Source organism: Elgaria multicarinata, chromosome 7 (assembly GCF_023053635.1).
Source record: "Elgaria multicarinata webbii isolate HBS135686 ecotype San Diego chromosome 7, rElgMul1.1.pri, whole genome shotgun sequence".
Lineage (NCBI taxonomy): Eukaryota > Metazoa > Chordata > Lepidosauria > Squamata > Anguidae > Elgaria > Elgaria multicarinata.
Genome location: NC_086177.1, coordinates 50,994,694 through 51,008,063, shown reverse-complemented (window position 1 = coordinate 51,008,063; position 13,370 = coordinate 50,994,694). Strand labels below are relative to the sequence as shown.

The 13,370-nt window shown below is 38.5% G+C and overlaps 1 protein-coding gene across 1 annotated transcript in view; it reads left to right on the top strand.

Moving 5' to 3' along the window:
- Positions 1–13,370, top strand: part of CEP192 (centrosomal protein 192) — a 66,564-nt gene that overhangs the window by 1,637 nt on the left and 51,557 nt on the right. Inside the window, exons 2-9 of the mRNA XM_063131295.1 lie at positions 966–1,155; positions 3,317–3,436; positions 4,741–4,895; positions 6,791–6,843; positions 9,074–9,203; positions 9,424–9,563; positions 11,784–11,927; positions 12,082–12,220. Coding sequence (XP_062987365.1) covers positions 989–1,155; positions 3,317–3,436; positions 4,741–4,895; positions 6,791–6,843; positions 9,074–9,203; positions 9,424–9,563; positions 11,784–11,927; positions 12,082–12,220 — 1,048 coding nt within the window. The 5' untranslated portion in view covers positions 966–988. The remainder of the gene's footprint in view (positions 1–965; positions 1,156–3,316; positions 3,437–4,740; positions 4,896–6,790; positions 6,844–9,073; positions 9,204–9,423; positions 9,564–11,783; positions 11,928–12,081; positions 12,221–13,370) is intronic.

The window sequence follows — 13,370 nt, the reverse complement described above, 5'->3', positions numbered from 1 at the left end:
TTCGCTCCTCATTCTCCCACCCTACGTTTGTCACTAGACTGGCTTCTTTGCTCATCTGGTGGGGGAGGGAAGGAGGCTGGAGAGGCCTCAGGATAACTCATGACCTGGCCTCTCCAGTCTCCTCCCCACCTACCTTTTCTAAGGTCAAGTTCTCAAACTCTGAGACAGCCAGCACAGTTGTGATGGGGAGGGGATTGGAGCACTATCTCTGACCTCAGATCAGGGAATTTGAAATATCCTATGGCCCCTCAGATGCTGTCTAGGGGCCATAGCATTGCTCCCTTAATGAAATATTGAGTGAGGCAAGTTTTTCCTCTTCTTGGCCCCTTGAGGTGCTGAGCCCTGTAGAAACAGAGTAAGAAATCCATGCCAATCAGCTTTAAAAGCTAAATTTAGAGCCTACACCATGTGTGTAGTCTAAGCTGTTTGATAGCCTTCTTTAGGAAAAGAATGTATATTGTAAACAGTTTGGAACCAGTGCATGCATTTTGGTGCTTCATGTTTGCTACCAGATGACTTGATTTTTGCAAATAAGTTAAATCTATAGTAACTTGCTTAGATTTTGATAATAGATACTGTAGCTCTAATTTTAGACCACTGTGTCATTCTGCTTTCAAAGAATGTGTAGTACCTGTTCCAGTCCTTCAAACTTGTGTTTCTTTTGTGTTTGGAATTCCTAGTGCATATTGTGAACGAAAAGCAATACTCAGCTCTGTAGTGTCTTTGACCAAGAAACGGAAGTATTGTTTTACTCTTGTACTGCTAGTAGCTGTGCCTTTTCAGTTTGTTCTTGATTATTGATTATTACCAGTTTTGGATCTTTATTGAACGATAAAATAGACTCTGGCTGTACACTTACAATCTAAGGAAACGGATAGAATGTAGTAGGAAAGTGATATTGTTAAAGTGAACATTTTGTGAGTATTTTCTTACTGCCTGTGCTTAACCTTTTATTAAACTTTTAGTATAGATATGAAAGAACAGTACTATGGAAGACTTCAGATATATTGCGGATGAGACCTTTCCTAGTATTTTGGCAAACTCGCTAACTAGTCACACGAGTGAAATTTTCGATAATATCACTATCTCATCAAACTTTGGTCTGCCAGTTGCTTCTTCAACAGAAGCCAGAAGAAAAACTGGCTCTCATGACAGGTAAGACATACGTTAGCTTATAGCTAAAATGTATATAGGATGATTGGGAAGGATACTTTGACTGAAGCTTATGGCTGTTAATTTTTAAATCTAAAATTGTTTCCAGACATGGGTTTCTACTTTATAGATCATATTATTCATGATACAAAGAAAATCTAGATGGGTATTAGAAATTATATTTTAATTGCTGAAATAGAATATAACATTCCTAATTATGTCATGCAGTGAAGTGTCAGATGGACAAGGTGATAGGTAAAGGTGCTATTTACGCAGTCTCTCCTCATGGGTGGGATCTGAAGTGGGACCCAGCCACTTGAACTTCTTGCCCCACTCACCTTCCTGTTTGAGGGAAATATTTAAAATAGGATGTCCTGTGATGATTTGCAGGATCTCCATTAAAGCTGGATATTGGAACTACTTTCTTTAGTAATGCTGGGTAGTGGAACTGCTGCAGGAGTTGTGAGTATCAATAGAGTTATGGGTAACAATAGTTGACATTGGTGGTAGCCTCCAGTGTGCCTGCTCATGAGCTGCCAGTTTAAGGCAATAATGTGTGTGTGTGTGTTTGTGTATTACCATGGGATCTGCTGGCTTGGATATAGGGGGCCATAAACTTTGGCTGGCAAAGCTAAAGCTTGTGATAGCTGGGACCCTGCCTCTTACTTTCTGAGTAGGCATGAACCTAATTGAAGTAAGTCCCAATGTTTTCAGTTGAAATTACTCCCAAGTAAGCAGCCCTCATAGTTGTGCTGGGCATCAGGGACTCTTGGAAGCCCAGCACACCTATAGGGATGATTGCCTTCCTTTCCCCCCACCCCCCCAGCTCCAAACCTAGAGCTTGATTTGACATGGGGCAGCCAAGGCACATGGAGCATCTCTGTTACTTAGTGCCGGCAGTCTTCTGCACCAGAGCCAGAAGGAAAGATTGTGGGTTTACCTTTCCTTGCTTCTTGGAACTAGAGGGAAAGACCTCCCCTATAGTTGGGTCACCCTGAAGCTCAGTGTAATTGCAGGGGAAGTCTCTGCTGGACAGGAAGCTAGAACTCAATATCATCCTTGCGAAAGGTGAAGTGATGAGCTTGGATTGCAGAAGGCTGCTTGGGTGATCACTTATATATGTTGGGAAGGGAGTGGGAGAGGATTCCCATGAGGACAAGGGACCACTTGTGATCTTGGTGCACACTGAGAGATATGTGTGGAGGAGATATTGGCAGATAATCTCTTCTATCTCATATTTCTCCTGTAACCAAATAGAGGTTTTGATAAGCCTACATAGCTGAATCTTGGTGAGTGAATACAGGCGACCAACTTACTACATGGTTATTGTGAAAAATGATGCCCACTTCTTATATGTTTGGTAGAGTGCAACAGTAAAGGTAATTATGGTTCGCCTCATAGTATTCTCTAGTTGCTGTTTGTCTACCAATAGTTACTGACTTGTTCTGTCATTATGGAGTGAAGATTTCACATGTGATGGACTTGCCCCACAGTAAATCAGTTCTGGAAAAAAAAATTGAAGCGGCAGAAGAAATCACAAAGTAGAAATTTGAGTATTACGTTTATTACCTATATTTGATGGAACCAACAAAAATTTAAGGCATAAAGAGGTTTTGACATTCATATGGTAGTGGCAAGAATAATTGTAGCATCCTCCTGGAAAAAAGATATATAAGCCCACTTTCAATGGGAAGAAATAAACTTTGGTCTAGTGCTTTGATGAAGAAATTGACATGGCAGGTTAAACAAAATAGGTCTGAAAAATATAAAGACAGTTTTTATGAAAATTTGGAAGCTTTTATACATTTTACAAGTATAAAAGATAATATAGGACCTCCATACTCACATGAGTCATGCTGGAAAGTTGCTGTTTTGGGATACATAGAATAGCATAATTTAATATGGTTAACACATAGAAGTAAAAAGTACAAACTCTTGTACAAACATCGAATACCCATAATTAAATGCAAAATCGTATTGATTATATGAATGCAGTGTACCCAGTGATTATTTATAGCTATTGTTTTATAGGTTTATAGCAAAAGAATATGTATTGTATCAATTTTATAAGAAATCAGTACAATTTTAAAAAAAAACACCTAAACTTTACTCAAGAACGGTGTTGAGAACTAGATAATAAACTGGTGTATTGCTCTTACTGCAGATTTTGTGATCAGCCTTCTTATGTGGAAAGGAAATTCTCGGCTCCGTTAGCATCTTCATGCAGTGGGGAATCAGATTCTGATCCAAGAAGAAAGCTTATACTTAACTTGCAGGATACTGTGTAAGAAATTAATTACTTAATCTTATGTTATATGTTGCACAATGCCCTGTTTTTGAGAATTAATAAGAATGGGTTGTATCCAAAGGTTCAGTTCTGTTCACAAAAAGAACCCCTTTGATTAAGGATAGGATCCATATTAGAATTATTAATCATTCTCAAAGTGTGCCTGATAAATAGGTTTCATAAAATACAAATCTAAGTGTTGCATGTTTTATCAGAAATTCTATATTATCAGGCCATGAAAATAAGATGCATGTTATGGTAAGCCTTCAAATTTTTTTAAAAAAATTCCCTCAAGCATTCCTTAGGTTAATTTGTGTTTCATATTATTGTCCCATACAAAAACATTGTGTTCATCTGGCTAGCAACTCAATCATGTGAGATCACTGTTCCTCTAGGCCAGGGGTGTCAAACCTTAGACCTGTGGGCCAAATTTGGCCTGTCTGGTGTCCAAATCTGGCTCTCAGGAGTTCCCCAGGTGGCCACAACCCTTTCACCTGAACATTTAGGCTTTTGCATGGTTTTCCCAGTCTAAAATGTTGAAATGATTCTCCTAAAGCTTAATTACTGGCAGTAAGAGCCTTAAGGTAAAATTTGCTAGTGTTTTTGGCCCCAACCACTACTTGAATGCAGCCCCCTGAGAGCTTCTCTGAAACTGAAATTTGCCCTTGGCTTGGAAGAAATTCAACAAACCTTACTGCATGCCCCCACTAGATTATGTACACTGTGCTTGTGTGCTATATATTGATCTGCCCAAATATAAGGTCTGTTAAAGGAAAAATGTGTTTTCTGTTGAGAATATGCTAATAGATGTTGCTAGTAAAACTAGCTTGTGTTGTGTGTTTTAAGTGTAGCAGTAGATGACAAGTCCTGGGTTAATTGCATATATTTGTGTGCAGAAAATTTCTTTTATGTATTTGAGAGGACCCTACATTGCTTTTCAAATCTTTGCTTTATTACCTGTCACCTGACTGAGTCTATTGTTGGTGTTAATAGCTGAAAAGGCATCAGATTTTGTTTTGCTACTGGAAAGAAATAATTGGGGAGACTAGATCTAGCCTTTTGTGTTCACCGATGGGATATGAATCATCTACACTGTTTATGTGCACTAACCTTTTAAAAATATGGGCCTAAAGATGTGATAATTTGCACTTGGGGCTGCATTGAACAGATATCACTAAAGATCTGTGAGTGTACATAGTTCAGTGAGGTTAGTTTAATACTATTGTTGTAGCTGTCTGTACATAAAACTGCTAATTAGTAGCTGTTATAAAATTATTAAACTTTAATTCTGACTTTCTCAGGGAAAACTGTAACAAAGTTACAGAAACTCACTTGGAGTCGGACCAGAATGAATCTAATTTTTTGCAGAGAAGACAACATCTAAACTGCACTGATGAATGCTCAGGTAACAACCAGGATATTCTTCATGAGAGGCTTTCACTTGAACATGTGGAAGGTATGCAGTTTCAACAATATCTGGTGTTTATTGTCTTGGCATTATACAATGCATCCTGAATATCTGCTCAGTATGGTAGTTTGTTCACATTTTGGGAAATACTAATGTGATAACCTAGATACGCCGTGTCATTCCCTCTAATAGCTGACTCAGGTAGTTGAGTACCCAATACTTTGCAACTAAAATGGGTCCACTTCCTTCCCCTCCAGAAGTCAGACTTGCGCAGTTTACCCATCAGTTAAATCTAGGGTTGAGATATGGAATATTAGGTTATCAGTTGAAATTGCATCTCTCCAGAAGTTTCTTTCACTTTCCTGACTTCATCATTGTTATCCGCTAAGAGCGCAATTCTATCCAAATAGTTGCCAGCCTCCAAAAGCCTAACCTCCGACTATCCTATGCAGGGGGACTGGAGTACAGAGGGGATCCTCTCTTCTTGCTCCAACCGCACTACATTTTGCCCTTCTAGCCACAGCTTCAGGGAGAGAAGGAGCCTGGAGACTTGATAGGATGCTGCGTAAAGCGGCTTCTGCTGTCTCCTCCCCTCCTTGCCCCTGGGACCGCCCCTTCTCCCTGTCCTCACACTCTGTTTCCAAGTGCGGAGACATAGCTGGTGTGGAGAGAACTGTGCCAGCTGGGAGGGGGAGGAAACACGGTTTCTAGGCTCCAACCTCAGAGCCATGGTTCCATCATCAGACTGCAGAAATAGAACAATCCTATGTCCCCATCAGATGCTGCCTAGGGGGCATAGGATTGCTCTCAAAATAACTTCCAACTAATCTTGAATTTGAGCCAAATATAATAACTTTTAGCTGCAAAAAAAGCTTTTCTGAACACAATCTAAACATAACTCCAAATTAGTATTAATTATACTGCATTAACAAGAACTCAGTCTACCAGCAATGAAATTCCTGCTTTATTGATGAGGGACATATGAGGGGGGAAATGGAAAGAAAAAAACACCTCTGCTATAGCTTGGATGTTGAATTTAAGATAAGTTTTCAAACTGTGAGCTTCAGGAGTCCTTAGTAGTTTGAGATTTATATTCATACTTTTACATTGTGAGGTCTGTGGATGACTACCAGGGAGAGGGTGTTTTCAGTGTTGGTGCTCCAGCTTTGGAATACTCTCTCCAAAGAGGCTTTCCTAGTGCTCACTCTGATATCTTTCTATCACCAAATGAAGGTCTTTTTATTTTACCAGTTTGTTAAACTTTCACTTCTAACTTTCATTGAGGTGACTTATTTGGATGCTGCAATTTATAGAATTGATGTTTTTTTAGCTTATTCTACGTATTAATAGGAAACTCATTCTCTGAGTGTAGCCAAAACAGCACCATCCACTCATAAGAGAAAAGTATCAGCAGTGTTTGGGCTATCTCAAGGATTGCATAAGTACAAAAAAAAATCCTTTGGGGAGGGGAACCCAAAACATCCTAATGAGGACTGACAAAACTTGGTGTGGACAAAATGCTGACTGGGATGGGGGTGGGATGGAATGGAGCATCCTGAAAGAAGGCATGACTGGCTAGAACACTGAACAGGAACACTGCAACGTTGTTCTAAGGCATTAGTTGATAATGCATTGGGCTGTAGAAATCTAAATCAATGAATAAATTATGGGATAATACTTGACTGGTTTCTATTTGCTTAAATTCTTGTTAGTGTCAATGTGCCAGTGTTAATGTTTTTATGCACAATAGTAAGTGGGTAGTATTAAGGAATTACAGCATTTCCTTTTACCATTTTAAGATAACGTAGAGGAATTCCATAAGATTTATTAGCAATATAACTGTATTTAAGAAGTTCCTGGCAAATTCTTGAACCCGGTCAGTTCTATGGATCTGGTTATTCCTACATTCAGATTATATGTAGTAGTTGCTCTTTAACTTTCAGGTTTGAAAACTAGAATATTTGCTTCGTTGGAAAAGGGGAGTGAAGACCACAAGGTAACTTTTTTTTTTTTTTTTTGGCCATCTGATAATACAGACTTGATTTTTTTACAGCGATTTAATAAATTTCCATTATGTATAACTTGGAGTCTACAGTTCATCTTGCAATAAACTTTTCATATTCCAATTCTGACCATAGTTTTCAGATGATTCATCACCACCCACCCTGGATTGCAATTAATGAGATAAATATTAAATGGAAAGTGAATGTCCATGCTGTCTTGAGTGGCTGTCATAAAGATTTGATTTCAGACCTGAACACATTACACTTCAGATGGTTGGCATAAAATTATGAATACAGGTCATCCATATAAACTCAGTGAATGATGTCTAAGCTAAAAAGCCCCAAATGCTTTGGGTCAGGGGGTTTGAACCTCTGTCAGCCCGTGAGCCAAATTCTCGAGGTCCATATCTAGAGGTGAATGGATCTAAAGGAAAAAGGGCTGGGCATAAAATACCAGCATGTTTTAGCTTAAAGCTTTTGCTGCCAGTCACTAAGCCTTTGGAGAGTCATTTCAGTCTTTTAGAATGGCCCTGTTCAGACAACACGCTAAACCATGCTGCTTAACCACAAAATGGTTAACGGAATGCATTCCATTAACCATTTTGTGGTTAAGCGGCGTGGTTTAGCGTGTTGTCTGAACGGGGCCAGTGTGTGTGTTGGGGTGGGGTAGAGGGAATGGACAAAAGTCAAGAAACCACCAAACTCTCGTGGGGGGGGGGAGATGAAGTCAAGGAAAGGAGCTGTGACTGTCTAGAGAAACATGGAGAGCTGGATTTGGCACTCTGCCTAAGGTTCTGCACCCCTGCTTTAGGCTTTCCTAATAGATAAGGGACTCCAGTCCTCTGATCATTTTGTTGGCCCTCATCTGCATTTTTTTAGCTCTAAGATAAATCATTTTGAATTGTCTGCAGCATTCCAGATGTAGCTGCACCATTGATTTTGTATAAGACATCACAACACTGCTGCTCACTGGGTTAAAATTTATATTGAGCTATCCACCACAAGATCTTCCCTAGTCAGCCATCTCTAGCTCAGCCCCTGTCTGTTTTTTCTCTTCAAGGGCTGGTTTGCATTATCTCCACAGCCCAGTGTGCCTTATTTGAGCTGTGATGGGTTGCGGCGGATGTCTGCAGCCATTTGGAATATTCTGCCCCAGCAGGGGTTGCCATAGTTTGCTGTGTCATCTGAACTGGACAGCAAGGCTTGTTACAGGGGGAAGTAACTCTCCAATAGCTATACAACAGGCCATGGGATATTGGAAGGTTGTTTCTCCCTCCAACAAGTCATACTGCCTGGGTATGGGTGACAGGACAAGGTGAGGTTTGAATAGATAACCAGGTGTTTGAGGGTCCGCAGGTAACCATGCTTTAAATAAGCAATGTTGGGCTGTCATGATTGTGTGGGCCAAGTCAAAATGTATCACTTTACACATTTATTAAATTTATTTTATTTATTAAAATATTTGTATCTTGCCCTAAATAATTGAGATCTCACATGATTACATTTAACCTTCCTTGCCTTTCTCTCACCCATCTATTAGTATGGAGAGTTCATTTTGGAGATCTTCATTCCACTTAGGATTTTACCACCCTGAATAATTTAGTATTGTCAGCAAACCTGGCCACTTCAGTGCTCATCCCTAACTCTAGATAATTCATGAAAGAGTTATACAGCATCAGTTCTAATACACATCATTAGGGAGACTCAATTATCTGCTTTATTTCTGTTCTTTGCTTCCTCTTAACCAGTTCCTAATCTATAAGAGGGTCTGTCCTCTTAAGACATAACTAAGTTTATACTGGATTCTCTGATGGTTTTTATTTTTGGAAGTTTAAAGTATATAATGTCTTTTGAAAGACTCCTCTCTACACACTTGTTGATACACAGATAATTCCAAGTAGTTGAGGCAGGACTTACCTTTGCTGGAAACATGCTAATTATTTTTCAGCAAGGCTTGCTCTTCTATATGCTATATAATTTAATTCTTTCCATCTATTTACCTGGAATAGTAGCTAAGCTAACTGGCCTGTAATTTCCTGGATCCCCATTTAAATTTCCCTGTAGGATTAAAACATGGGGTAACTATATCTGGCTTGTGAGCTTTTCCTGAGTTCATTTGGTGAGACACTGGAGGCTTTTGGACTGATCCAGCAAGAAAACATACTTGAGTTCTGAAGTTATAAGTAAGATATTAAAATTCAGTATGTTGACTTTGACTTGTAGGCAGCTTCATTAGAACCTAGTCAGAAGTGCATCGCAAGTGAACTACGTGACCATGGTGCAATTGGCTTTTCGAGATTTATAGAAAATGAAAAACTACTGAGCTTTGCAAGCCTAGAAGGACATTCTACAGGTATACATTTTTTAAAAATAAATACTTGGCGTACTTCCACATTTTATTTCCACTAGGTTGTGGTTCCACACAGCTAGTAGCAAAACAGATTTGTACATTGGTGTTTTCCTGTAGCACACATGGTAAGTGTAGATGACATGCATCTGGGGAGCTCTGAAAAAATGCTAGCAGTAAATACTAAATGTCTGTAATCTTGCCAAACCTTTCTTTTCCATATTAGATGAAGATATTGCAGATGAAGAGTTCTGTGATGAGCAGTTGGAAGCCTATTTTGAGCAGCTGGTACTGCCAGAAATGGAAGATATGGAAGAATATGAACTTGGTGACTATATTAAAGGCATGGAATTGCCTCTAGATCAGGTAACACTAAGTGAAAATATGGGTGTTGTAATACTGAAGGCTTATAGGGGCACTGTGCAGCATAATCTCAACTTCTGATGTTCAGAGGAACAAACTACTTTCTTTTCTCCACCTTAAAAGTAAAAATAAAGAATATAGTTCTTCAGCATTCAGGAAAATATTTCTATCTGTTGGTAAATTAAAGGGGCAAAATTGTCGCAACTTGTCCCAACTGGATCCTTTGCAGGAACATCACCTCTGGAGGTCAGGCAGGCGCCAACTTTGTATTCCTTTCGGCGCCTCCTGAAAATGTCATTATTCCAGGAAACCTTTCCTTAATGACCAGCCACGGTTTACTGTACATTTTGCATCTTTTGAAATCTATTTTAAAGTGTTTTATTCGCTTTTTATTTTATTTTATCTTGTACACTGCTCCAAAATTTTCAGTGGGGAGTGGTATATAAATATTGTTCATCATCATCATCATCTGCAGAGGATCCAGTAGGGCTCAACAGCCATGTTGCCCTTCTCTCTCTTCCCTGTCTGTGTATACAGGTGCTAAAAGGCACAGTGGATGGAGATATTATAGGATATTAACTGGAATTCATAGGATATTGATCATATACATGGAGATTAATTATGGAATCAATGAGAGTAACCACAAGGATGTAAGAATCTGGGAATGTGACATACAAGGAAAGATAGATGAGAAGAAATGGATTGAAATATGGGTTATAAAACCATATTCTACTATTTTAGAAATGTAGTAATATAGTAGGAGGGGAGGCACAGAGGTGGCACATCTGTCTATCTTTATTGGCCCTAATGAACATTTATCAAATATGGAAATGCTCATCAACTAATAGCAAAGAATTACAGATCTGTCAATAATCGTGTGGCATAACCATCTTTGGAACATTTTGTAGCTGAAAAATTAATTAAACAGGCAAAGCCACAAAGACAACAAAAAGAATTTTGACAACTTCCATACAATTTGGTATAAATTGCTTGACTTTATTAACAAACAAGGTTCCCAGAGAAACCCACCAGCATGTCATGGCTATATATGGAAAGATACACTTAGATAATTGCAGCTAAATCTTAAATCCCATGATGAACTTTTGTGGATTAGTATAAGGTTATTAATATATTGAATTTCTTGTGATTCCTGTTAACTGTAATTGGATTTCTTATGTAATGTTTGTATTTTGCTGATTGAAACAGTTGTAATATTTTCTCTATACTTATAGACTACATAAAATATGTGATTTATAACTCAGTGACAGTAATTTCTCTTTAAAAAAATCAGGTGGGAGGGACCAAAATGTAAGTAAATGAAGTAGTTGCTTGGGGAGTTAGAAAGGGATGAGATGAAATAGAATTAGAAAAGAGGAAAAGGCTGCCTACTTTTCCAAGACAAAGTAGATAGGAAGGAGTCTAGTGTGAACTAGAGTCATGCGTGTGTGATTCCTTATGATTTACCAATGACTAGGACACCCTAGCCCAGTCTTATCCAACCTGGAGCCCTTCAGATGTGTTGGACTGCAACATACACAATGTTCAGCCTGGCTGAATTTTGCAAATACCATAATTGACTAGAAAGGGTGGATGGAGAGAATGCGCACTGTTGGGGGATTTCATAGAATTGCTTGGGAAAGTTACAAACACAAGTATCATAAAGATGTATAACTTCGCATTTGTTTCTGAAGGCAAGATCCCAGCAAGCTTTGTGTATTTTGGATATCTTTGATTAGGTACATTGCACTTGTTCTGGCTATCAGTTTGTAAAGTGATAGTGACTATTGGAGATGACGTTGTAACAAATTTACCTTGTAATAGGGCTGCTTTGGTTAAGAACTTAAGTAATGTCAATTTTAAGATCAAGTGGTGTGATTTGCTTTATTTCTGATTAGGTTTGAGTTGATGAAAAAGATTACACCCATAATACATTTGACCAAATTTGTCATAAGTGACATGACATACTACATTAATTTAAAAATGAAATTTTAAATTTTAAAGTAGCAACAATATTATGGTGTATTATTTTTCTTTCAACTCAGTTGTAAAGCAACAATTCTCAAACACTAAAATTATGAGTGAAATGCTCCCTTTTATAAAACAGTCTGGGCAAAATTGTTGTATCTGTGCCTGCAATCTTTCTAATCTTTCCTGTGCTTGAAGTGATTTTTTTAAAAGCTGACTCAGTAACAAGTAGCAAAAACTAACTCATAAATTCTTCAGGAAAAATTCCAGATACCTAGTATTTGCCGAGCAACAGCAAGAACTGATTCTCATGATCCTAGTGACGAAGAATCATATGATTTTAAGGAAGCTGGGCACAATGTCAGAGATGAACAATTCATACTGCCGATGACTAGGCAAGAGGTATGTAATAATTAAGCTTGTTTAGAAATAATAGTTTAAGCAATAAATATAGTTTGGAGGTAGGGGAATGAGGTTTGGTGTCCATATGTAATATATCTTTAAACAATTAAATCTTTATATACATAAGAGTCTGATCCGTTTTTCTTTGCAACAGGAAGATAAATGCAGTAAACATAGTCTTAAAACTGGGCACAGCAGTAGTTGTGATAAGTCTCCTGTTGGAATAGTAGGTGATCCATCTGAAGTATGCAGTACAACAACAGCTTTTCAACACACTGCTTCAGTTGCAGAAGGTAGGTTAACTTTGGCAGCTCAATTGATTACATTTCATGCTACTGAGTGTGTGTCAATCTGGTATTCAACCATTCATTCAGCGTCGCCTGAAGAAGACTCCGTAGTGCCTTGACAAGTTTTAAAGATCTGTTTTCAAATCCATATCGGGGGGGGGGAATTAAATAAGTGAGGAAAAACTGTTATAATTGAATGATATTCAGTGAAGAGAAAAAGTTTGTGAACCTCTTAGGATTGTCACATATTTCCAACCTAAAATCTTATTAAATGTTATCTAACTCCATAATCCTAGATTATTTAAAAAAAAAATGGATTTATATCCCACCTTTTTCCCTCCAAGGAACACATGGTGGCATACAAAATCCTTCTCATTTTATCCTCAAAACAACAATCCTGTGAGGTAGGTTGGCCTGAGAGTTTGTGGCTGGCCCAAAGGCACCCAGTGAACTTCTATGGCTGAGTCAGGACTAGAACCCTGATCTCTCGGCTCCTAGTCCAGTACTCTTAACCACTATACCACACTTGAGCTCTATAGAACAATCAATAATCTGATTAAACAAATGGCACACAAACATGATGCTTTTTCAACATTTATTTATCCATAACTGATTCAATGTTCATTATCTATTTGTGAAAAAGTATGTGAACCTTTAGATTCGGTAGTGGCACTCCCCCCACCCCCTTGAGCAGCAGTGACTTCAAGTAAGCAATTCTTGTAACTGTTGGCCAGTCTGTTCTGTTGGATTTGAGGAATTTTGACCCGTTCTTCCTTACAGAACTGATTCAACGCAGTGTCATTTGAGGGCTTCCTTGCATGAACAGCTTGCTTCAGGCCCTGCCACAACATTTCAATGAGATCTAGGTCTTGACTTTGACTAGGCCATTTTTAAAAAAGGATTTCTTATTCTGCAGCCATTCTTTTGTGGATCTGCTTCTATGTTTAGGATCATTGTCTTGTGACCCACTTTCAGTTCAGCTTTAGCTTATGGATGGATGGTCTGACATTCTCCTCTAGAATCTTCTGATACACTGCAGAATTATATCAACGATGGCAAGTTGTCCAGGTTCTGAGGCAGCAAACCAGGCCCAAACCATCACATTCTCATCACCTTGCTTGACAGTTGGGATGAGGTTCTTCTGTTCAAACTGTGT